General features: G+C 37.1%; 1 protein-coding gene across 1 annotated transcript; it reads left to right on the forward strand.

The window, feature by feature from the left end:
* The first annotated feature begins 26,607 nt into the window (after window positions 1-26,607).
* Window positions 26,608-27,422, forward strand: LOC133710074 (RING-H2 finger protein ATL56-like). The gene has a single exon (XM_062136051.1). The coding sequence runs from the start codon at window positions 26,759-26,761 to the stop codon at window positions 27,299-27,301; it is 543 nt and encodes a 180-aa protein (XP_061992035.1). The 5' UTR covers window positions 26,608-26,758; the 3' UTR covers window positions 27,302-27,422.
* The last annotated feature ends 300 nt before the right edge of the window (window positions 27,423-27,722 follow it).

The raw sequence follows: 27,722 nt of genomic DNA on the forward strand, positions 1-27,722 counted from the left end.
TCAATTTCCAAGAATCTCTTTTGGATTAGACCAAACCATGATGTTTTAATATGGTCACAATTTGATGCTTACGGACGCTCTTAGTCCAAGCATTGTGAACGCTCTTAGTTCACACGAACACTCTTAGTTCGTTTAATTATGAACACTCTTAGTTCATACGAACACTCTTAGTTCATACGAACACTCTTAGTTCGTTAAGCGTGAATCCCCACAATTCCGCTTTGTTAAATACTCAAAACCATTTGGCAGCATATATTCTAATATTTGCAGAAAATAAAAGGAATTTAAATACAAGAAAGCAGCAACCTTAATTATAAAAACTTACGTGATTGTTCTTGGCTTAAGGACACGCGCGTGTTGGAGCAGGCGTGTTTTTTTTTTTTCTCTCTGGGCTGTTGTTCGTTGGGCTTTCCTCTTTCTTTTTTTTTTCTTTCTTCTTTTTTTTCTGTTTTTCTGGCCGGCCGGGTCCCTCTCGTTTTTTTTTTTTTCTTTTTTTTTTTTCATTTTTTTTTTTCGCGACTTCTTTCTTCCTTCTGGTTCTTCTCCTTCTTCCTTTTCTTTCTTCTGGTCTTCCTCTCTTTTCTTTCTTCTGGTCTCCGATCTGCAGCAGAGGTGCTGGTGCGGTGGCTGCAGGCGGGCCGGTGCGGTGGCTGGAGAGGTGCGGTGGCTGGGCTGTGGCTGCGCACGGAGGCTGGGCTGCAGTAGGCTTGCGCGGAGGCTGAGCGGTGCGGGCTGGAGGGAGGCGAGGCCGAGTGAGGCTGGGCAGCTGTGGTTAGGTGTGGGCTGTGCGGGTTGCAGGCGGGCTGCGTGAAAGCAGCAGTGGTACTGGTGGCGGCAGTCTGGTGGGCGCGGGGGCTGCTGGAGAAGAGGCCGGACGGGCTGGGCTGCTGGAGAAGTCCGGCCAGTGAGGTGAGGCTGAGGCTGAGGCAGGTATCAAGTTTCTGTTTTTTTTTTTTTTTGTTTTTGGGTTGGCGGCAGAGAAGAAAAAGATTTTTTCTTCTAGCATTTTTTTCTGAAGCTAGGGTTAGAACTCGTGCTGATAACGTGTTGTAGGAGAATAGAATTGTGTCTTATCATTGATAATAGGAGCCCTTTAAATAGGGAGTTACAAGGTACCCAAAAAGGTAATAGAATCCAATTACAATTGAATACATATAACACATTCCTATTACAACTCTAAACCCTAGTTTGTAGAGGCACACATTATGTCGACATCCTTCAACACTCTCTTAATAATATTAAGTATATAAAAGCACCCCCAACAAGATTTTCTCTATTTTAGCTCCTTAAATATTATCGAAAGCATGTTAAATGACAATTCTTAGGTTCACCCCTAGGGTGAATGAGCATATTCACGCCCATTGTCGATTAACATACTTTTATTTAATAAATTTATAATCCAATTGTTCATATCTTAAATTAACATTTAAAGATCATCTCTGTAAAAAATCAATCGAATTGGAAATCGTTTAATTATCTAATTGAATCAAACAAATGGATGGTTCTAACAACACTTACTACTATTATGATGAACCGTCCATGTATTTCATAGAAATGAATAACTGAAAGGTCTTCAATTTGATTGATTTTTTAGAAAGCTAATCTTTGTATTACGTTATATAACATGAATGGTTTGATTAGAAAATTATAAAGTTATTATGCATTAATCGACAATGGGGGTGAATATGCTCATTCACCCTAGGGGTGAACCTAAGAATTGTCTCATGTTAAAGTAGCCTCTAATGATCTCTCTATATGGCTCTTTAATTTAGTTTTTTGTGTATGACACCTATATGTAGAGAGCAATTAGAATTTCATTGCTGGTTTCTGTTATCAATTATACATTGTAATGAAAAATTTTATGTAATTTTTAAAATAAAATTAAAAACTACCTCCATTATTGTTAATTTTGTTTTGTTTTGTTAACCAATTTTTTCTTCATTTGGCCTGACTCTCATAACTTCTCATGAATGCAGATGCTTTGTACTTTTTTCTAGTAGGGGACCAAGGTCCCGTATGAACAAGGGTACACCAGAAATTCAAGTTCATTTCTTCAAAATTTTCACACATAAGAAACTGAGGAACTAGCTAGGTTGTGAAACACATGCTTGTAGCAATCATCGTTTAAACTAATTACATCTATAAAAGAAAAATAAAGCAGAAAAAAATTTAGCTTTCGTACGAGCTTTTGGATCTCATATTTTAACTCATTTTCCTTTATTCTTTAATACTATATTTTTTCGAGTTGTTTTACAAGGATATTGAGACGGAATAGCTATAAACTGACCAGTTAAATTTGAGATTGATTCACCGTTAATCTAATGTTTTTGGAGCTATTTTATAACGAAATTCAGACAAAATAACTATAAGCAGACCGGTTAAATTTGAGATTAATTGATTGATCGTTAATCAAACCGTTGTTAATCGTATTCCATGCAAACGTGAAAAACGCAGCAGCAGATATCACGTTGTATTAGAAACCAACAAATAAAACAGACTACAAAATGGTGTCCCATACCCACATTATTATGAAGATGAAACAAATATACAATGGACCACAATTTTGGCAATATTCTCCCGTTGCATGGCCTAATCTGGGTGCATATAGATCTTTGATTTTCCTTATCTTCACATTTTTAGTATGCTTACATCCTTGTCAATCTTCTGCGCCATGCAGCACCATTTCTGCAGCAACGCGTTTCATTATTTTTCATCTCCAAAGGCATTATTATGGCCAATTTGGAACCACAAGTTAGGGCATACCGGAACCAAATGGAAGAGCAGGCCTTATCTTCACGTTTTATGGACTTGCTTTGTCATGACCTCTCCGGACAGTTCCTTGCTGCTTTGTAGATTATATGTTTTTTGTATTATGCTTCCTTCCTTTTCACGTGGATCTCCAAATGTAAAAGATTTCTTGTCAGGTGTTTAAGATAACTTCGATATATTATATCATTCAATCATTCACAAAAATTGAATACCTTAATGGGAAAAATATTAAGTTCTGGATTTTTAATTAGATTTATGATTTTTCTCTGATTCAGCTAGTTGATACTAATATCAGGAATATGATTAATTTAGATGATTCAGTTTCGGATTACATTGACAACGGTTCATGGATTAGAGCAACTCCAACAGCTTCCCTATATTTTGATTTTTCTCTACTTTAGGAAAAAATAAGCATCTTTTGCTCCAATAGATTCCCTATAACTATCCCTATTTTAGGGAAAGTGAGGAAAGAGAAAACCAAATTCCCTATATTTACAGCAATCTCTAAAATTTTAAGGAAGAATATGGAGATTTTAGAGATTGCTGTAAAATAGAGAATCTGTTAGAGTTGGAGAAGAAAAAAATGCTAAATCTTTGACTTTTGCTTCCCTATTATATGGAAATTATAGGGAAGCTGTTGGAGTTGCTCTTATATCTAAACTTTCTCAATTTTTTAGATGCCTCCATTGTTAGAGATATTTCCTTTATCAATATTCCTTAGTTGATGTTGATGATGAATTTTTCTGGGGGCTGACCTCTAATGGTAAGTTTTCCGTTAAGACGGCAACCTGAATCTAATGCGATCAGGATAACCATCCTAAGACGAAAATGTTGAATAAGATCTGGAAGCTCAATATCCCCCCAAAAGTTAAGATTTTTGCTTGGCTTTTGGTTAGGGATAGGCTAAAGACTATAAAATTTTAACTTTTGGTTAGGGATAGGCTAAAGACTAGAGCTAGACTAGCTCGTTCTTGTCATGGCTAATATGTTGTTTGTGCTCTCTGTAATAATGGAGTGAAGCATGTTTTTACTCCTGTCCTAAAACCAATACTGTCTGGAATATGACTAATTCAATTCGGAAGCCTTCTTCCTTCCCTAATTTGGATCATTGGTCGATCTCTCTTTTTCAGACTGAAGATTCTCCTACTATTGAAGAATGCTTAATTATCTGCTGGCAAATCTAGAAGTCCAGAAACAATGTTATCTTCAGGTCTGGTGAGTTTGTTCCTATCTCTGTGGTGCATGCCTCTGCCTCCTTTAGTGCTGCCTACAGAGAACATAATACAAAGCCCGGCCTTTTTTTGCTCCTTCAAGCATTGGTAAGGTCATTAAATGGCACCCTTCTCCTCACAACTATACCAAGCTAAATTTTAAAAGATGTTGTAAATATTTGTGGATAATCATGTAAATAGATGTTGAGTAATATGTGCCTATCCCTATAGATTGGTGATTGATAGATTGTAATTGTAGGAGTGATTGGATTGTAATTAAGCATTACCCTTTTGTGTACACCATGTAGTCCTATATAAGGCTCCTCATGGTGAGATGAATAATACACACATTCTATTCTCTGCGTCCAAACTCTCTCTCTCTCTCTCAAAAACTTTTCTGTTTTACAACACGTTATCAGCACGAAAACTCTAACCCAAGCTCTAGCCAGGAAAAAACCCCCCTGCCGCAGCCTCCCTGCAGCCCCCACTGCTCCTGTAGCACCGTCGCACGCCTGCTGCCCCTGCAGCATAGCAGCACGCTAGTTCCTGTGCAGATCAGCCTGTTTGCACACCCCGAAACCTCTTGATCGGGACCTCAGATCAAAATTTTTCCTTCATCAAAGTTGTTCATCTCTGCCTCTTCTATCTGACCTCCAAATCTTAGCCATATTGGAGTCGTTTTGAGACCTGTACACCATTCGAAGTGGGAGCTATTCAGAAGAGAATCTGCTCCGTGTTCACGACTAGCTCTAAGATTTGGATCGAATAGCTTTGAGATTCGGAGTTTCCTACCAGAAGAGGCGAATATCTCTTGGATTAGTTGAGAAGACAACCTTCTCAGTTCTGCACACATAAGCTGAAGATTAATCCGTCATTCATCAAGTAATGTTTTCCAAAATCTAATTTTATTCATGCTTATTTGAGCCTATTGATTGAACATGAAAAATCCTCCATGATGCATGAACCCTAAATTCTGATTGTTTTATTTGGAATATATATACTTGTTCATGTTTTGGATTGTTTGATTGGAAAAGAAAAAAATTAGGATACTTTGGTTGTAGCTATTTCTAGCACTTGGTCCAGTAGCACCAATTCACAACTAGAGAGCATCAATCAATCATGCAAAAATAAAGTCTGCTATTTCTAGGATTCAAACCCAACCACAATGTGTACCAGCCCAGCATGTTGTCCACTGTGCCATTATGGCCAATTGGTAATTATCACCACCATTTAATATTAATACTGCCAGAAGCATATTCAACTCCATATAATTGGTGATTGATCAATTGATTCAATTCATGTTTTGGTTTTGATTGATATTTATCCAAAACAATTGCCATAGTAGTTTCACAATGTATCCTTTATTACTACATTTTAATATTGTATATTACGCGAATTATGGGCTTAATTTTTGGTTACACTAATTTGAATTATGCCATTATAATTCCTTATGCTAGAAGCATTATAGGCTAAATTATTACGCGATTATTACATTAACATTATGCCAGAAGCATTTACCCAATTTATTACCTATACGAAATGCCAGAAGCATTAATGGGATTTGAACCCATTTCCTTAGGTACATAACCGCTGTATTAATTTATTTACGTTATGATTTAATAACATATATTGAATTTAATTATGTTATAATTGTGAATATTAAATGAGGCTGAGTCAGAAGCTCAAATCAAGCCCAAAGTCACAACAACAAATCCGAGCCAGAAGCTCAAGCCCAAGTTGCAAGACCAGAACAGAAGCTCACATGTTGCCATGACAAAAGTTATGAATCTTCTCAAACTAGGCTCATCCAGTTGGATGCGATGTCTAGGCAAGGTTCAGATGAGGCCGTGTACTTAAGTGAACCTCGCTCCACCTAAACCTCATTTTTCCTTACCTGGTCGTATTCAATTGGAGTTACCGAAAGGGTTGAGTAATAATTTTTCATTCCTTGGTAGACCAGTTTGAGCCCAGCAGGCCTACTCTCCATCAGCAGGACCTAGCAGCCCAGCAGGTCTCACACACCATTTGACTTACGCATGAAAGCCCGGGTCACAAGCCCGCAGACTAAGCCCAGGTCACTAGCCCGTAGACTAAGCCTGATAGGCTTCACTATCAAGCCCACTCCTTCTTTGGTCTAGCAGAATCAAAATAAAAGGAAAAATAATTTCATATTGTAAATAGATTCACCATATCTAATATGTGTAATTAATTGCCAGAAGCATTTATTCACATAATTGTGTGATGGTTAATATGTTAAATTAGTAGCATGCAATTAATATCTCAATTGATTTGTGATTTTTATTTATCCAAATTTGTGAGATTATTTCAATTTGCTTCATTCAATATTATTGAGTTACTTGTCTAAATTTTTGCACTAGAATATGTGTAGAAAATGCAAGTACCTAATGAACTAGAAGTTCTAAATGAACCAGTAGTTCATACATATATCGAACTTGTAGTTTCGATAATGCCGTTTAAGAAACTTGAAGTTTCCTTCATAAATTCACCACACATGATAAAACCAGTAGATTTTACATGTCTAATCCGATTTTTCATACCATGTTATAGAACCTGAAGTTCTCATTACTTGCTTATGGATGATATTACCCAAAGCACTAATATTATTTGTTCCTTTCGTGTAAGAAATGTCAAATCTTAGGGAAAATTTCGCAAACAGTACACCAAGTAAAGGCCACTAATAATTCTTATACATAAAGTTCCAAACCAAACATTTCGGTACACGAAATCTGAAACTCGACCCACTATCAGTACACGATGTCAATTTTTTACACCAAAATGTCCATTATGCCCTCAGTTCTTTTTTTTTTTTAATAAATTTTTTTTTCCTTCATTTTTTCTGTTTTTTTTTTCCTTCGTTTTTTTTCCTTCTTTTTTTCTATTATTTTTTTTTCTGTTTTTTTTTTCCTTCGTTTTATCTGTTATTTTTTTCTATTATTTTTTTCCGTCATTTTTTCTGTTATTTTTTTCTATTATTTTTTTTCCTTCATTTTTTCTGTTATTTTTTTTTTCTTCCTTCGTTTTTATCTCTTTCTTTCTTTTCACATGACTAAATATTTGCTGAGTTACAAATATAAGCTGTAGAACCATAAATCTCACCAATTGGAGGGCAAGGGCGGCATTGGAAGCGAGGGAGTGAGCGTGGAGGTGAGGAAGGCGGCGTTGGAAGCGAGGGAGTGAGCCCGGAAGAAGGAAGAAGAAAGAGATAAAAACGAAGGAAAAAAAATAACAGAAAAAACGAAGGAAAAAAAATAATAGAAAAAAATAACAGAAAAAAAGAAGGAAAAAAAAATAACAGAAAAAAGAAGGAAAAAAAATAATAGAAAAAAATAACAGAAAAAGCGAAGGAAAAAAAATAACAGAAAAAAAGAAGGAAAAAAAATAATATAAAAAAATAACAGAAAAAACGAAGGAAAAAAAATAACAGAAAAAAAGAAGGAAAAAAAAATAATAGAAAAAAATAACAGAAAAAAAAAATTATTAAAAAAAAAAACTGAGGGCATAATGGACATTTTGATGTCAAAAATTGACGTCGTGTACTGATAGTGGGTCGAGTTTCAGATTTCGTGTACCAAAATGTTTGGTTTGGAACTTTATGTATAAGAATTATTAGTGGTCTTTACTTGGTGTACTGTTTGCGAAATTTTCCCCAAATCTTAACATGTTTGACTTTGTTGCTTTGGTGGTCTCCCGAAGAAACTATCTAAAGTGAACTCAAGATGTGAAAATTCATCTGACTGCAAAGAAGATGAGATCAACAATCAATGCTAACAATGTCGTCATTGAGGCTTTTAATATGAGTGCCATAATTTTTGAAAAGGAAACATATGGAGAAAACACTCCAAGTTGAGTATCCGATGAAAAGGATACACAGACTCTTTGGGTCGCTCTGGAAGAGCACTTTCACCATCAGATGACCATTTTCTTACTTGAAGCAAGACATTATTAGCAGAACGAAAATAGCCCATATGACCGTCTGCCACTTGGCCAAAGCCCAAGAGGCCACGTAATCAGGCTCCACGTGGCCAAAGCCCACGTGGTAGGAACCATGATGTCATAACTCAACAAGCCCGAGTTGAAAGGAACACTGGTCCGGCCTGTCGCCACCAGAATCAGCATGATCTTTGTTATCGATGTGGAGGAATTGACTGCTGGTCCCGCACCTGTTGTGCGATAGCCGAAGCAGTAGATGAGAATTACGCCGGTCGCGGAACTCAAAATACCAACTTTATTAAAGGGTCATTTTCTATCGATTCCACACTAGAGATCATGGATTTTCAGGCAGTTACAGAACATACCGAGGATTAGAACTCGAAGACATGGGTATAATTGGCCCCTTGTGCCATATCTATTTCATCTTAATGAATGAAACATCTTCGGATTTTGGTGATTTATGTTTTCAATTATTTTGGATTTTAGAAATGTGGTTATGTTCGAATATATTTAATTCAATAAACTTATTTATACATGTGATCCATTGAATTAAATAAATGAATAGGCATATTCTGTGGGGAAGTTTGTTGTCTGGTTAAAAGTGCTATTACGCACACTATACTCCCAGATCGGAGATATTTTTCAAACTTATGTCTATTCATACCTCTGTGACAACTGTATCAGGCCAATCCAACCTGATAGAGGGTTATGGCAAAACCCATTGTATGTTGTCCAATGGTACTGAACCTACCATTAATGAGGCCTTATAATCTCCACGTTCCAGAAGAATGTTATTGAGTATTAAGGATATTCGAACCAACGGTTACCACGTTGAAACCACTGAGAAAAATGAGTGTAATATCTTTGTATAACCTCCAAGTGTGTGGCCAGAAGCGTACATTGGAAAAAAAATTGAAATCTGTTAGCTATAAGTGTTTTGTTACTGAAACCTGCTCTCTTTCAAATCTGCTGGTTGATGCTCTTGAGAAGTGTTCATGTTGATGTTATCTTGGAAAAGCTCTGCTTGATTGCTCTATGTGTGGTAATGGTATGTCTCATGCATCATCTCTGCTTGGTTCTTCTTAATTGTGTCTGCTACAAAGTGAAGGTTACCTTGGTTCAAACATATACACTATTCTTCTTGATCTTTTGAAATTTGTCATAACATACTGATATTCAAGAGTGTTTGAAGGTTCAATTCTATTGCAGGGTCATTTTGATATTTTATTCCTAACCCCCTGATTAATGTTTGTTTCCGCTGCTACCAATACATGGGTATTGAATTTAGGGGGAGTGAAATCTTATGCACAATATGCTTTGGTCCCTTTGTCCTTTCCAGGCAAAAAGGGGGAGAGATTGGAAGTTTAATGTTTCATATGCTTATGCTTACACTACTTCAACCATACATGTTCTTCACGGGTGTTATGTGTTTTGTGTGCAGATTAGAACTTGGAAATTCATATTTCTTGGGTCATGGTAGTATAGGATCAACTATTGTGTATGATTAAATGTATATGTTGTTTTGCCTAGGAAATGTCAAAGGGGGAGATTGTTAGTGCAATGTTAATTTTGATTGGCATTTCCTAAGCGCAACAGCCAAGAGTCATCGTTTCTTGTAATAGCTTTCTACTCTTGGATCCTTGAAAGAATGGAATGCTTCAAGCTTCATGTACCACTCTCATCAATCAGGTATGTCTTGCATACATGTGCATGCTTGTAAAGTGGTTAGGACTAAACTTGCCTTTGAATCCTATTATAGGATGCGATTCTCTTTTCAATCCTATTGTACTGATCTGCGATTTTTCATATGGTTTTATCAAAAGCATTCAAACTTTCTTAAATTGGTTTATGGGCTTTCTAAATGATGATTCTATTTTAATCCATGCTTTTTAAAAAGACGTCATGAAGCCCATGTACATCAGAAACCCTAGCTCGTCCTCTCCTATATATATGTTTCTCTTAGGGTTATTCAAGTGGTGGAATATATCAAAATATTTGGTCGTTGCCTTCTTGAGACTTGAGAGTTTTCTGCCTTTATCTTCAGAAAGCATTGAGCTAAAGTTTCATGTGAGAATCCTTCATAAGCTGTTCCTTGTTTAGCTTTTGAAGGATTATCAAATCCCAAGTTTTTTTTTTCTGTCAAAAAATGTCTTCTGGTTTTATGCTTCATGTGTGTTGGTAGTTCATGCATGATTTGTGCCTTGAGGTGATTGACAACCGAGGTGAGAGTTATGCCATCTCAAGATTGACAAAGGAGAACAAGGTCGCTGATTTGGAAGTAGCAAAGATGAGGAGACACCGCTGCCCACTAGATTGGTTCTAGTAGATGAGTTGTGTAAGATCTTTATGTACTTTCATATTCATATAGTGGATTGTTCACCGGCATAGTGCCCGCAGTTGTTTACCTCTTTGGAGGGTTTTACTGCGTCAACAGATCTTGTGTTATGTGTGATGAGTTTACTTTGAATGGTTTGGCTAATTGAGTAAAGCATAACATCGTCAGACTTATTGAGATTGATCTGCAGTTTCGTTTAGGATTCAAGTTGTCTTGCTATCCTGTATTAAGATGCGAACTGGCCTGCACTCCTAAGACTGATTCCTAAGTTTATATATTGATAAGTTCCGTTAGTTGGGAAATACATACATCCATTCTGTAATTGCACTTTCTCTGATCTAGCAAAAGTGACGAGATCATATATACCTGCTGCAAATGTGCCTGCAAGGATAGACGTCCCAGTAGGATGTGTCGTCCTAGATGGACGAGGTACGACCATGGCGGCTAACCAGTCATATGTCCCTGCCCAGAAGTGAGGTAGACCATTAGGTTCAAAGGATTCTTATCCCCAGAAGAGGGTAAACTTGGCACAAACGAATCCTCTTGACATCGCAATCTCAAACCGATTCATCTCACGAGATAAATCCGGATTATGGGTATGTCCTAGAAGAGACCATGTTGGGGGACGCTCCAACATTTGAACCCACTCCCGAGAATAGAGAAATCTCTGTAAATTTAGTGAGATTTGGAATCGGATTGAGATTATCATCGATGGTATATTAGTATTTGCGGTGGCCACCAAAATTATAATAAGCGATGACCTCGAACCCTGCTTTGTTGATCAATATCAATGAAGAGACGACTGGCCAAAAAGGAAATAAGCAATCCAGGTCAAATTAGATTCCTTGACAAAGAGAAAGCTAGGTGTTTGGACCTGTTGTTCCTACACCTCCCCATGTTAAACCCGTAGAATTTAAATGGGTATTTGTAAGGAAGCATAATGAGAAAATTGAGATTGTGATACACAAGGCTCGTCTCGTGGCGCAAGAATTTTCTCAACGCCCTGTGATTGATTACGAGGAGGCGTATTCTCCCGTAATGGACGTCATAACGTTCCACTACCTTTCCAGTTTAGTAGTTTCCGAAAAACTGAATATGCAGCTTATGAATGTGGTCATAACTTATCTCTATGGGGATCACGATACAGAGATATACATGAAAGTTCATGAATGACTTATGATACCCGATGCAAATAGTTCTAGATCACGGAACACGCTCTCCATTAGTTTTGAGGCGTTCACTTTATGGATTGAAACAATTTAGACGGAGGAGGTATAACCGTCTAAGTGAATATTTGATCGGGATGGGATATGTGAATAATAAACTATGCCCATGAGTGTTTATTAAGGAAACAAGTTCCGAGTTTGCAATTATGATGGTCTATGTCAATGACATAAATTTGACTGATACTCCTGAAGAGATCAAGGAAACCGCAAAACACCTGAAGTTGGGATTTGAGATGAAAGGCCTTGTGAGAACAAATTATTGTCTCGACCTGGAGCCCGAGCACAGTGCAGATGAAATTTTGGTCCATCAACCAAATTACATCTAGAAGATGTTAAGATGCTTTAATGAGGATAAAAGCGCATACCCATAGTCGTCCGAAGTCTAGAAAGAACCGTATCGTCCTGCAGATGATAACGAAGAGATATTGGTGCCAGAAGTCCCATATCTAAGTGCAATAGGCGCATTATTGTACTTGGCTTAATGCCCTAGACAGGACATCTCATTCGATGTGAACTTGTTAGCTAGATATATCTCTGCGCCAACACGCCGCCACTGGAATGGCATAAAAGACATTTTTCGCTACCTTAGAGGTACGGCGGATATGGGCTTATTCTATCCCTACGCATCAAGGAATGGATCAAACCCCCTTGATCCTCAGAATGATGCTTGCCTTGTTGGATATGTTGATATAGACTATCTATCAGACCCGCACAAGGCACGTTCCCAAACTGGTTATGTCTTTACCATTGGGAATACTGCAATTTCTTGGAGGTCTACGAAATAGACTTGTTGCTACCTCTTCGAATCATGCTGAGATACTAGCTCTTCACGAAGCAGTATGTGAATGTACATGTCCAAGGTCTTCACGAAGTCAGTACCAAAGTCTATATTCCAGAAGCATGTCCAAGGTATTGGTCTACATAAACTATCTAAATTACCTGAAATGTAATTTTCAGGGGGAGTCAAAATCAGGGGGAGTATCTTGAAGCATACCCACTTGACCATCGTGTACTCTTTTTGTCCTTCGTCCAGGGTTATTTTGTCCCACTGGGTTTTGTTACCTGACAAGGTTTTAACGAGGCACATCTTTAGCATGGTCATCCCACTTATACTACATCCTGAAGATGCTTTGATTCGACATATACATGCATTTGCTCATCTTTTCCCTTCGACCACGGGTTTCTCCCACTGGGTTTACCGGGCAAGATTTTGGTGTAGCAACTCTAATGCATCCCTCTCGTAGACATACTACCTACCTATGGTGTTGATAAGAAGACTTCACCTATCTCTGAAGCTGTGATACTACTACTCCACACTCAAGCGCGTTGTGCTCTTTTTCTCCTTCGACCAAGGTTGTTTTTTTTCCCCACAGGGTTTTTATTACTTGGCAAAGTTTTTGACGGGGCAACTTAGAAGCGCTCAGCCTATGCAACAATATTGACATGGAATATCCAAGGGGGAGTGTTGTAAATATTTGTGGATAATCATGTAAATAGATGTTGAGTAATAGGTGTCTATCCCTATAGATTGGTGATTGATAGGTTGTAATTGTAGGAGTGATTGGATTGTAATTAAGCATTACCCTTTTGTGTACGCCATGTAGTCCTATATAAGGCTCCTCATGGTGAGATGAATAATACACACATTCTATTCTCTGTGTCTTTTCTGTTTTACGACAAAAGAGTACATGTTTAACTTTGTGTTATGTCACTCAAGAGTACATGTTTTTAAAAGAGAGTTTCGAGTGTATGCTTTCTTTTGTTGTCTGAGGAGGGACTTGATTTTATATTAGGGTGTGAGTTGAGATAATATGATTTATTGGAAGTTGATGGGTGATCATCGACTTTAGTTTGGAGTTGATGGGTGATCATCGATTTTAGTGTGAGTTGTTTGACTTCCTTATTGATTTTCCTTCTCATTCTAATGGTTGATTTAATTGTAATCTCCTGAACTAAAATACACGCAGAGATTACTATGATTTTGAGTTGTGTGATTTTAGGTGATCTCCTCAACTAATTTTCTATGCAGGGATTACTAATTTTTATCTAGTGTGATTGTATGTTTGGTTGTGTTTTGTAGAGTTAAATGTTGTTGCTTTAATTTATCTCACGAGTTGAGAAATTATAAGCATGCGTGACGTGAGTCATTTTAATTGAGTTTACTCATACGAGCTTGCAAAAGCTTACCGGGTTTGTTGTTTCAACCCGGTGCACTATTCCATGGTGTAGGGGTTATTGTGCAGGTTAGAATATCGAGTAATCGTCGTCGAGGTTGAGGTGTACTTTCTGTAGCATGGACATATATAGAAATGTATTGGTTTTAGTCTTCCGCTGTGTAGTGAGTGTGGCGGGTGCGTTTACTTATTGAATTGTTATTCAGTTTAATTTGTAAACTTTCCTTAGTGTAATATGTGACTCTAAAGAACGAGTCGGTATTGATATTGTGAGCTCAGTTTGTTTAGTTCCTTAATTTAAATGAAAATTTTCTAAGCATTTTCTTGTGCTTGTTGAGTTTTCGCGTTTCGGATTTGAATTCTTTTATTCAAAATTCGGGGCGTGACAGCCATATACTCCACAACAAAATGGAGTTGTCAAACGAAAGAATAGAACATTGAAAAATATGATAAATTCAATGTTAATTAGTTTGGGAGCACCACATAATCTGTGGGCTAAGGCCTTGCTTACTGTAAATATGATATTAAATAGGATTCCTTATAAGCTAAGTGATCAATCTCCTTATGAACTATGAAAGGACGACTGCCTACTTATAAAACGATGAAAGTGTGGGGTTGTCTTGCAAAAGTTCAAGTTCCCTTTCCAAAGAGAACTAAACTTCGACCAAAAACAATAGATTGCATATATATTGGCCCTGCCAATAATAGTGCTACCTATAGATTTTTGGTTTACAAGTCTGATGTTGCTGATATAAACATAAACACCATCATAGAATCTGCCAAAGCAGAATTCTTTGAGGATATTCTTCCTTACAAGTATAGGTCTAATCCAAGGAAAAGAACGTATGAAGATACGTTGCCTCAAATTGAGTTAAACAAAATTACTGAAATTGGTGAAGATAATACTTCTACTATTCAAGAAGAAATTCTAGAACCAAGGAGAAGTAAACGTGAAAAAATTGCTAAAGATTTTGGACCTGAGTTCATGACCTTTAATCTTGAAGGAGAACCTCAAACATATAAGGCTGCCATGGAATCATCAGAAGCACCTTATTGGAAAGAGGCTATTCAAAGTGAAGTGGAATCCATTATGCAAAATAATACTTGGACATTGGTTGATTTACCTCCGGGATATAAACCAATAGGCCATAAATGGATTTCAAAAGAAAGATGAGACCTGATGGTACCATAGAAGAATACAAAGATCGTATAGTAGCTAAAGGGTATCGTCAAAAAGAAGGTGTACATTTTTTCGATACTTATTCACCGGTGACAAGAATTACGTCAATACGAACATTAATTGCTATAGCGGTTGTACACAATTTGGAAATACACCAAATGGATGTGAAAACCGCATTTCTAAATGGCGAACTAGCTAGATGAAGAAATCTACATGGAACAACCCGAAGGGTTTATTGTTAAAGGTCAAGAAAATAAATCTTGTAAATTGGTTAAGTCCCTTTACGGACTTAAACAATCTCCAAAGCAATGGCATGAGAAATTTGATAATGTACTATTATCAAATGGATTCAAAATAAATGAATGTGACAAATGTGTCTATGTCAAAGAATGTAGAAACACATTTATCATTGTATATTTATATGTGGACGACATGCTCATTATGGGAACAAGTAAGGATGTAATTAATCAAACAAAGAAAATGTTGCATTCCTCTTTTGATATGAAAGATATGGGAATAGCATATGTGATTCTTGGTATTCGAATTCAAAGAAATTCGAATGGTTACATACTTACTCAATCTCATTATGTAGAAAAGGTCCTTAGAAAATTTGGACACTATGATGATAGGCTGGTTATTACTCCATTTGATCCCTCTAGTCATCTTAAGAAAAATCAAGGTGATAGTGTGTCTCAATTGGCGTATACACAAGTTCTTGGAAGCTTAATGTACATAATAAATTGTACAAGACCGGATTTGGCATATAGTTTAAGTCGACTTAGTAGGTACTCAAGCAATCCGGGAAAAGAACATTGGATTGCTTTAGTGAGAGTCTTACGATATCAGAAAAAATACAATAGACTATGGGTTGCATTATACCAAATATCCTCCTGTATTAAAAGGGTATTGTGATGCAAATTGGATTTCCAATAATTCGGAAAGTAAGTCCACAAGTGGGTATGTATTTACACTTGGAGGTGCAGCCGTATCTTGGAAATCATCGAGACAAACTGTGAATACACGTTCGACTATGGAAGCAGAATTTGTAGTCTTAGACAAAGCCGCCAAAGAAGCGGAATGACTCAAAAATTTTCTAGAAGGTATTCCGTTGTGGCCAAAGCCTGTCACAACCATTTGCATACATTGTGATAATATGGCTGCTCTTACAAGAGCAAAGAACCAAATCTACAATGGCAAATCAAGGCATATAAGGCGACATCACAAAACAATACAAGACTTGCTCAAGAATGGAATCATTTCCATTGACTATGTAAAATCAAAGGAAAATATAGCGGATCCTTTGACTAAAGGCCTTAATAGAGAGCAAGTACTATTTACATCGAAGGAATTGACTTAAAGCCTATACAATGAGTCACTACTTGGCGGAAACCTAACCTAGCAACATTGGAGATGCATAACACACACATATATGCTCATTCCTAAGATGAAACAAAGTGTGTTTTCCATTGACGATTAAGGGATGAATATTAATATATTCTTGATAATGCTAATAGCTTTTAAGTGGGATAGTACGGACTATTCTTAATTGACATTCCCTATATGAGAATGATGCGGGGTCACATCTATGAGAACCAACATGGCTAAGTTCTCTAAAAAATCTCATGAAGTAAGAAGTTGTTCAGGACCAAAATGAACACAACCGTAAGAATTTGAAATATATCTAGATATGATATGTGTGATACTTGTTGTCTCAGTTTACTACAAAACGTGAATAGTTCAAGACTTGAGTTCATTACTTCATAAAGTAAATCCGATAAGTATTCACTACGAAATGTTCAAGTCTAAAAGACACATTTTCCGATGCATATCCTATCTAAGTTCTCCGAAATAACGATAAGTTCCTAATTATCTTATTTTCTATTCAAATGTGGGGTATTGTTAGGGTTTGAATAGAAAATGTGGTGTATTGTTGGAACTTGTGGGACTTTAGTCCCACATGGAAGAAGTTTTAAAGGCTCATAGCCTTTATAAAGAAACATCCATGTAAAGAAGTAAATGGTTGATAAGTCTAGAGGTGCACTTTGTGGGCTTTTCTATTGGGTTTCCCATAGGATTATGCATATATATAAAAATCAAAGATGGGCCTTAGGCCTTGGGCTCTGTTAATTAAATTTGGTTTTATTTTTTGAATTAATATTCTTTTTTTTTTTGGATAAAACCAAACAGTTGCAATGGATGAAATCAAACGACAACTGCCGACACAACTGTTCGTTTTGCCTTTTATATAAAGACGACCCAAGGTCGTCATTCAATCATCGAAAAATCTTCTTCTTCTTCTTCCTCCTAAATTATTTCTTTGAGAAGCGTAAAGTAAAATTCGCCAGGGTACCAGTTCTTGCACAAGAACTTTGTACCATTTAATAGTTGTATCCTCGGATGTCTGAAACTACAACACAAATGGGGGTAAATTTCTATCTTAGGTCACTGCGTTGCAGGCCTCTATCTGATCAAGTTAGTGAAATTTAATTTATGTTCAAATTTATTTGATTTCTTTTTTTTTTTTTTTTATTTGTTGTTATATATTTTGTTTGTATTCAATATATATATATTCAATACACACACACACACACACACACACACACTGTATGTATTCCTATATGCTGATTGGTTCTAACAAAGGTAGCAACCGTACCATATTGGGAAGAAAGAAAGTTAACGTTGCCGTTACGATGGATTTTGAAGGGATATCTAGGTTTGTAGATTGATTCTACGCTCATGCATGGTTCACATTTCGTCTTCTTAGCATGGCAGGTCCCATCTTTGAGACTAATGTTTAATCTAACTGCGTGTTCATGTAAGCCAATTTTTTTTTTTTTTAACAAAGTGAATTTATTGTGAACAAATTTTGACAATTCAGGCTGCATTAGAAAAAATCTTATAAACAGCTTAAGTTTAAAACAATTGATAGTAATGTGTTTGGTAAACTAAAAACAACAATATATTTTAAATACCAGGGCTCTTTTAGGTCCCCTGGACATTTTTTCTTTTTACGTCAAAAGTTCTTTTATATTTACAAGTAGAAGCCCTCTCAGCTAAACTTATGGAAGTAGCTTATTTTTTTACTGTAGCACTTTTAGTTTCAAGTCGAACCAAACACTTTGTCATTGTTTTTAATACTATTAGCACTTTTAAAAATTTAGGGGGGTGTATTGTATTTGGATTTGTGCAGACTTTTTTTAAATGACAGACTTTTTGAAAAGTCCACAGACTCTTTAAAAAGTTGATAGACTGTTATGGATTTCTTAAAACCATTGATTTTAGCAACAGACTTTTATTGATTCATGAAAATCTATATACTTTATTATGAATGACTTCTACAGATTTCCTAGGATGTACAAAATATAAAAAAAAAAAACAAAATGTTTTTTAATGCAGCCCAAACACAGAACAAAATAATAACTTGTTGTCTCTTCAATGCTCCAGTATCTTCTAATAGAAATTGACTCAAATAAATGATTGTTAATCTGTCTAGCGAGTTTGTTCTCATTCCTAATCTCCCAACAACATAAATATACAATATAGATCACTTGATGTTTATAGTTAATTATTCTCATCAATTTTGTTTTTGCTGATTAACATATATTGTAGCAATATTGGTCAATGTCTTGATCTATAATCAATCAATTGAAATTCAATTGTTCAACCTTTTTTTGAACCATAATATAAATTCAAATTAATGAGAATAATGAATTAATAAGATAAAATTTAGTATGGTTCAAGGTCTTAGGGTTAGACCACAATATTTGAGTTTTAGGGTTTCATAAATCATTTTTATTGCTATTAGAGTTCGAAGTATCACAATTGGAAAAAAAAAAAACAAAAAACAAAACAAAACAAAAATCATATTCAACAACTACAATGAACATGTTGGGTATCAAAAAAGGTTGATATCATAAAAGATTAAAAATTAAGAAAGAGAGATGATGAATGACAAACTTGTTCGTGCGTAGAGAGAAGAACTTTGATAGACCATTTTTTTTTTGTTGAAGATGAAACTTTGATAGACTTTTTGAAATCTTTGGTCTGGAGGCTGGAAAATTATTGGAGTTTGGTATGTATAGTCATGATTTTCTAATTCCATAAGTATGAATGATATTTTGAATACCTCTGTACTTTTATTCATTTTTAAAAGTCTTAATTGAATACCTCTAGATTTTGGTGGAATTCATGAAGTCTTTAAAAATCCTAATTGAATACCTCAAGACTTTCATGGACTGTTAAAAGTCTATATTGAATACACCCAGACTTTTAAATTCCATAGATTTCTTTAAAAGTTCCACTAATTCCATATACAATACACCCCCCTTAGTTTACTAAACCTGATCGATGTTGAGGAGATGGAGTGGCAAACTCACCTGTTAGAATAGTTGTTCACAGTTGATGAAGTGAAGACTATTGCAAGTATACCACTGAGTTTGAGACAGACAGACGATCATTTGATATGGCATTTTGATAAGAAGGGGTTGTACTTTGTGAAGAGCGGGTACCATGCACTGAGGTCTTGGAGAGGGGCTAGTAATATTGCGTCTACATCGACTAAGGTAATTGGTGGACCGCTGGGAAAGTATTGGAACTTTGTATGGAAGACTAGGGTACCGCCCAAAGTTAGGGTGTTTATTTGGCGCTTGCTTCGAGGTGTGCTACCTACACGTACAGCTTTAGCTACAAGAAGAGTAGAGTTACCTGATTTAAGGTGTGTATTCTGCATGGAGAGCTTTGAGACAGGTATTCACCTTTCTAAACATTGCCCAGCTTTAATTATGTTTTGGTCTTCTTCTTCCTTAAGTTTGAATGTTGTTGACCACCATGCAAGTACGTTAAATGCATGGGTCTTTGATATGTTGGATAAGTTGAGGGGGGAGTAGGTTTGTATGTTCTTCATGTTGTTATGGGCTCTGTGGTCCGAGCGTAACAATATTATTTGGAAAAAGGTTTCATTTAGCCCTCTATTCATAGTGGATTGGGTGAAGAGGTATTTGGAGGAGTTCCTAAAGGTACAGGCTAAACCGAGCTGCAAAAAGAAGAGAGCCCTAACCAAATGGCAGTGTCCTCCTAGTGGTAGGCTCAAAATTAATGTTGATGGTGCCTTCCATGTGGAAACAGGTTGTGGTGGTATTGGGGTTGTGGTTAGAAATGATAGAGGCTTGGGAGTTGCGCCATTGGCTAGACCATTTCTACATGCTCACTCAGCTCTTTATATGGAGGTTGAAGCGTGTAGAGCGGGCTTGTTACTTGATATTCACCAAGAATGGACAGAAGTTGAAATTGAAAGTGACTCCACCCTCCTTATAGCAGCCCTGAAAAGAGAGGGGAATGACTTCTCTGATGTTGGTCGGGTATTGGAAGATTGTAAGTCCTATATGACGGCTTTCCAATCTATTGAGATCAGACATATTTATAGGGAAGCAAATGGTGTAGCAGATCGTCTCGCTCACCTTGCTCGCTTGTTTGCACTTGATGATGTTTGGTTAGAGGAGACTCTTGCTATTATTCAGGACATTCTCTACGAGGATTATTGTAATTGTTCTAATGTAGCGCGGGGTTCAGGTTTTATGCCCCCCCCCCCCCCGACGCAAAGTACTACTATTAATATAATAAATGGAACCGAGCGTGGGGCTGAACCTCCTAGCTAGGCTGGGTTCCAAACCCCTTTCAAAAAAAAAGAAAAAAAAAACACATAGCTGCTTTACTTGACAACCACTTATTCTCATATCACAGCATGAACAAACTTATCTTATAAGCACAGTCATACTAAACTGGCCCTTAAAGAGAATCCTAAAATGGGACACAGAACGAAATTTCCATGACGGGTGGATTTGTTGGAAATTCTGGAGATGGATGATGCTTTGAGTACGAACTTATAGGTTGAGGCGTGTGGTACAGTGCCCTTAAGAGTAGATGTCCGCCTTTCAGAGATTATATCTTGGTGTAGCAATAAGTGTTGACGGCCTACCCTCCAGGGTACAACAATCTCGATCCTTGTAGGTGTACACTCGCAATACTCGGATCGTATCGAACAACTTGAAACTTTCTTTTGGTGGAATAGAGAAAATTAAAGGAAACACATGAGTAACTTGAGCTCGGAAAGGAAACAAAGGAGATTGAATTTTTGTTGTCTATTTTGATCTGGAAAGCTAGGGATTATATATAGGGCAGGAATGATCAATGCAATGACAATTTAACAATAGCAATTAAGGTATGTAACTTATGTAACCGAAAGGAATATTATGACATTGATTAGGAAGAATCAAAACATCAAAATAGGAATGACAATATTTACACTCTGTACCTGATGTAACAGAAAGGCAATATATTTCTTGACATTGATGAGTAAACTAAAATGGAAGAAAGCAAATAAGGAATGAACCACCATAATTGCAGACTTTGACCAAATGAATGGTATATGAGTAAACTGATGAAATCTTTGTGTCAATCACAATCAAAGAGAGTTAATGACTATTGCCATCTGTAATTAAAGGTCCAATGGAGGTTTCAAATATAGCTGGTATTTTGAAATATTCTGAGTAAATTCCAACAATTCCCCACTATTTCAAAATACCAAAATTTCAAGGAAAGTGTAAGATAAGAAATTCCAAAAGAAAGTGAGAATCAATGCATCAGAACTGGTGTCTTTTCGACTATGAACCAGCCATAGGACAAATTAGTCATGACCCACGAAACCTTGGTGAAAATAAAATTTTCTATGAATCAAAATTTCTAACTGTGAATCAGTCAACTAACCATCCACATTAACTCTTGGATCAAGTTGTTCGAAGCGGGTTGGCGCAAATAGGCCATGCGCCCTACTTGGATATTCATGAATGCTCTAGAGAGTATGCCTTACTCTCATAGGAAGCGGCCCCACTTCCACATCAATATAGGTGAATCCATCAAGTGTGTACTGCAAATAAACACACCACCCAAATGTTTGGGCTATGGAACTCATTAAGAACATTTGTTCAACCTTACACTAGGGGTCATCATGGGCCGGGCTAGGGCCAGCCCTACCCTAAATTTTAGGGCTTAGGGTCGGGCCGGGCCGGGCCTAGTCAAAGTCAACAAAATTTAGGGCCGGGTAGGGTCGGGCCGGGACTTAAATATGTTAACCCTTACCCGCCCGAAAAGCCCGATCTGTTAGGGCCGAAAGGGCCGGGTCGGGCCGGCCCTCAAATAGGGCCAAATAGGGCAGAAATGGGCCAAAAAGGGCCTTATTTTGTTTAACAAAAAAAAACATTATTTTTTTCTTCTCAAAATATGGCTTAATGGTATATATTGGTGATAAAAGACTCATTGTTTTTTATTGAACATATTTTATATTCATATAATACTTGTAACTTATAACATTTATTAATATTACTTAAGGTGGTTATATTCAATTAACTATCTATATATAAATCTCCCAATATTAATTGTTGTGTAAGAAAGAAAATAGAAATTAAACAAAACTTATGAAATCAATTACAAAGAAAGAGATAAATTGCATATTATAGAAAAAAGAGAAACGTAATTAAAAAATAGAAAAAATAAAAAAAAAATTATGGCTTATTCGGGCGGGCCAATTGATCAATCTTACAATGCTCATGGAGGGTAACAAGCCTAATAAACTAGTTATACTACATTACAAGGCATATAAGGATTATGTGCGATCCAAAAATTTTGAAATGAAAATCGACCAATCTGAAAATTCTCATATGTTTATACAACATTGATAGGTATTGTGTAAAGAAATTAGGCCGATCTGCCGTGAATAAGGCGTCCAACGTAGCAGTCAACGCTTTGCACAAGCAAACTTCCCTAAGGGGAGCGGCACCATGCGCGGACAAACGTTGCGGAATTTTGACATCCGTAAGTAGACCCCCTACCCATGAGAGTGTGGGAGCTGAAAGATCGAAAAAAGTGAATTGCCAAGAACCGGTTAAGAGCATATTTGTTTTATGTTCTATTTAGGGTATTGAGTTGACCGGGTAGATCGAGGTCCAACCGAAGGCGGAAATTGCTGAAATTTCTACCACTAACATATATTCATATGAAAACAATATCCAGCAGTTCATTTTAAAAAATTCCATTTCATCCCCCATTTTGCTCATGGAGGGTAACAAGCCTAATAAACTAGTTATACTACATTTCAAGGCATATAAGGATTATGTGCGATCCAAAAATTTTGAAATGAAAATCGACCAATCTGAAAATTCTCATATGTTTATACAACATTGATAGGTATTGTGTAAAGAAATTAGGCCGATCTGCCGTGAATAAGGCGTCCAACGTAGCGGTCAACGCTTTGTACAAGCAAACTTCCTTAAGGGGAGCGGCACCATGCGCGGACAAACGTTGCGGAATTTTGACATCAGTAAGTAGAACCCCTACCCATGAGAGTGTGGGAGCTGAAACATCGAAAAAAGTGAATTGCCAAGGACCGGTTAAGAGCATATTTGTTTTATGTTCTATTTAGGGTATTGAGTTGACCGGGTAGATCGAGGTCCAACCGAAGGCGGAAATTGCTGAAATTTCTACCACTAACATATATTCATATGAAAACAACATCCAGCGGTTCATTTTTAAAAATTCAATTTCGTCCCCCATTTTGCTCATGGAGGGTAACCTCAATCATTTAAATGCAATGTATAAGTTATACAACTTTAGGAGGCAAATTGGTATAGACCAACATATTTGTAATTAAATTTGAAATTTTTATCTTATATCTACGCACATCCATTGATGAAATATTTAAAAATGTGATGTAAAAAAATTAGCACGTTTTGCGGTTGTCACGTCATCGGTCAACCAAGAAAACATACAAGTGAATATGGTTGACCAATCCGATCGGGTTCGAAACTATGGTGAAATTGACTAAATTTTTAACCACACGCATAATTTATTGTAATAATCACATCCAACGGTTGATTTTCTCATTTTCTTTGAATTGATAGAAGTTGCTCTTTGGAGTGTATGATATATAAATATAGATTTATAAAAAAATTAGTGTCCATTCTCTTTGGAGTGTATGATATAAAAATTAGATTTACATAAATTAATTGGGTTCAAATGTTCAATCTAATACCCATTCTCTAAAATAACATATTTCTTATTTCTTTTTATATAAATATGTAATATAGAAAAATAATAAAAATAAAATATAAATTTTAGGTCCGGGCCGGGCTTGGCCCTTTCGGGCTCAATCGGGTCGGGCCGTAGGGTAGGGCCGGAATTCATTTGCATGACCCTTACCCTACCCTATTTGAGAAAGGGTCGGGCCGGCCCGCCCTAATGGAAGGGCCGGGCTGGGCTTCGGCCCTACGGGCCGGGCGGGTTTAGGGCGGGCTTAGGGCCCAAGGGCCATATGATGAGGCCTACCTTACACATTGCAGTTCAAGCAATATCTATTTACACCATAGGGAGGGACTATCAATAGTTTTATTTGATAGTGCACCACTGACCAACAAGTGACTTATTATTACCCATATGAACATACTTCATGGGATTTCTAATCACATAGGTTGGGTTACCATCACTCTTGATCTTTGTCTATAGGCATAAGCCCCATTCCCCTTGATGTTTCACTCACTAGTTTTCAGCTTAGTGGTTTTGTTAGAGGATCCGCTAAATTCAACTCTGATTTTACGTAGTCAATGGATATGACTCCATTCTCAAGCAATTGCTTCACAATATTATGTCTTAGGCGTATATACCTATTTTTCCCATTATATGTTTTATTTCGTAATATGAAAAGTACTATTTAAAGTTTCGGAATACGTCCCTTCAAAGTATAATTGCGAAATGAGAGAATGTCCATGTTTCATTGGAAAAACATTTTCAAAGAATGTTGCGTTCTTAGTTTCAACTTTGGTATTGACCTCCATTAAATTATGGTCACTATTGATAACTAAGAACCTATAGGCTGCACTATGTAGAGTGTATTCTGAAAGTGTGGTTTCAAATATAGCTGGTATTTTGAAATGTTCTAAGTAAATTCCAACAGGATCAAGCACCCAAAAGAGGTGAACATGTCCTCTAAAAAGCGGCTTGATTTGAAGAAGGGATCCATTGATTGGCCTAGCATGGGCCTATTTCAGGGGTTTAAGTAGGTTGTTAATTACATGTTAAACTCAGCAGGTTTGCTGTTTATCTATTAAGTAGTTAAAATTGAATTTTTCATTACCACTGTCAACATTTATTGCTTTGACTGTCATATTAGGCCATTTCAATCGACCATGCCTACAACCACCCTAAACTCTTAGAGGCTGCAACCCCAAAGTGTCCAGCTCTGGGTAAGTGGCCAGGCTCAGTCCACTTTGCCTCTCCCTAATAACAAAAGAGGTTGAGTAGTGTTGATGCTCATTCTAGTTTTGTGCTAAGGAAGAAAGAAGAGGAAAAATCTCTCTCGTGTACTGCTGTGAGTAAGAATGCTTGAAGCTCCAAGTTGAAGACTCAGGTTTCCTCTATGAAGAAGAAACAATCCTCTATAGGGAACAAATCATCCTCTACTTGCAAAAAAATTAACTGTTAGGGTGACGAGTGTCCACTAAAGAAGCCTCTACTTCATTCCGCTCATTCAGAGATTTTGACGTAGTGATCGATATAACCACATAGTTAGATTTGAGTATAGGAATTGATTTATTTTGCTATGTACTATGCAATTCCTCAATGTACATGAGCAGCCAAATGCATGTAAATGTAGTGTTATGTGTGGGAAACTTATTTTGATGAGTTCCGACTTCAGCAGTTCAAGCTTTTCATTTGGACATGACTTAGTTAGACTGTTTTAGATGAGCTACTTTGTAGCTTTTTGTTGTTATACTTTTTCATCGAAAAAAACAATGATTGTGTGAAATATATATCATTGTACCACATACCGCATTGCCTACGTACGCTCTAGAGCAACAGAAGTTTTGCAAAATAGTTTATGTTCAAATACAAAAGTACATGCTTGTTGTCAAAAAACGAATTTAGAAAACCCCAAAAATGCCAAATATAATTGTTTTGTCTATGTTTAAATTTCAAGTGTTTTTAGAAAATAGGATTCCAAAAAAAAAAAAAAAATCACATATGGAAAATACAACAACCCCACCTTATCAACCGATCGACGACCTCACAAACCAATTGGCTACCTCAACTACAAACTTAACAACCTTAACAATCGACCAGTGACTGCATTGAGCGACCCACTGGCGACCTCAACGACCTGTTGATGACCTCGCCGATCGACCCACTAGTGACCCACTGACCGAAAGACAACCTCACCGACCAACTGACTTAACAACGACTTTGATTGAGCGGAGGCCTCACTGATAGTTGTAACGCCGCTCGATCAAAGTCGCTATGTAATTTAATTCATTTTCATAGTTGCTATCAACGTGAGCGACCTCACATAGTTGTTGTCTTGTTTATATTATTTGTACACGACGTGATTTACTATTTTCATTTTTTTTTTTTGAAAGTATTTCTAATTAAGCTGCCACATGCCTTTTCGGATATTAAAAATGTAATTTAATTCATTTTCATTTTGCACAAGTTCTTCGAAAAACCATGATGTAAAACGTTACTAGACACCGCCTAAGATATCGCTCACAGTGTGAGTCCTAATTCTAGTACATATACCCCACCTTTTTGGGCCGTGTCAACCTTGGGCTAGCCGTTCTTCGAAGACCACACTCCAAGGACTTTTCTTTGATTCTTCACTTGGTATTATCAATTTCCAAGTCCAACAATTGGTATATAGAGCTGTCCACTTGTTAATCCAAAACCGAGCCCAGATTCTGGAAAGCAGAACAACAAAGGAGCTTTCTAATTTAAGCCAATCCATCTTCCTCTCCCTTTTTTATAGTCATAGTCAATCCCCTAAACTTTGATCTCTAAATCTTCATTTACCAAAACTGGGATCAAACCCCACCATGCCTCCTCATCCTCACCACCACCACCACCACCACCACCACCACCATCATGATCAACCACCGCCCCCAAAACCCAATCCGAAGCTCCTATCTTCAATCCTCAAAGCTCTCATAATGACCTTCATAACCTCAATCTTCTTCCTCTTCCTCGGCTTCGTCGCCTTCCTCCTCTTTCTCATCCTCTCCGCCGGCGCTCTCCACCGTCGCCGCACCCAGTTCGACCTCCCATCATCTGGGTTCTCCCCCAGACACTTCAAGACCCTCCCTCAGTTCCGCTTCCGAACCCAAAACCAAACGGCGTCGTCGTCCGACTGCGTCGTCTGCCTGGACGCGTTTCGGGAAGGCCAGTGGTGCCGGAAACTCCCTGCATGTGGTCACCTGTTCCATAGGAGGTGCCTCGACACGTGGCTCGTTAAGGTTTCGGTTTGTCCCATTTGCCGGACACCTGTTCAATTAGGGAACACTGCCTCCGCCGCCGGTGAAGAAGAAGAGGCAAAGCGCTTGTGGAATTTTAATAGGAACACTAATTCAAGGGTTTGGTAGGAAATAGGTAAACTTTTGTATCATACTTTGAATTTGGTCTTGTTTGTTTTGTTTGCTAATGTATATTAGATTGTTCTAAAGGTTTGTCATTGTATATATATATATATCTCATTTCGTGGCATTTTTTTTTTTTCTGGAATCAAATCTGTGGTGTATTCATTGACTTGGGTTTGGTTCAAAACACAGATATGAAAGGTTGGCCTTGTTTTGATTCAAAAGAAAACCAGCTTGTCTTAGTTGAAATCGCTTTGATTAATTAGGCTATGGAAGTCTGAACCAGGATGTCGTCACAAATCACAATAATGAGTTTTCTAGATTGGTTTTTAAGGTTGATTTTACACGATTGATCATCATGGGAGACAAACCCTTTATTCGATGCTGAAATCACTTATATTAGGTCCGTTACGTTCTTATTCGAAAT

The sequence above is a fragment of the Rosa rugosa genome, chromosome 5, assembly GCF_958449725.1.
Source record: "Rosa rugosa chromosome 5, drRosRugo1.1, whole genome shotgun sequence".
Lineage (NCBI taxonomy): Eukaryota > Viridiplantae > Streptophyta > Magnoliopsida > Rosales > Rosaceae > Rosa > Rosa rugosa.

Coding starts and splice junctions, on each gene's coding strand:
- LOC133710074 (XM_062136051.1), top strand. CDS start 26,759: ATGCCTCCTCATCCTCACCACCACCACCACCACCACCACCACCACCAT.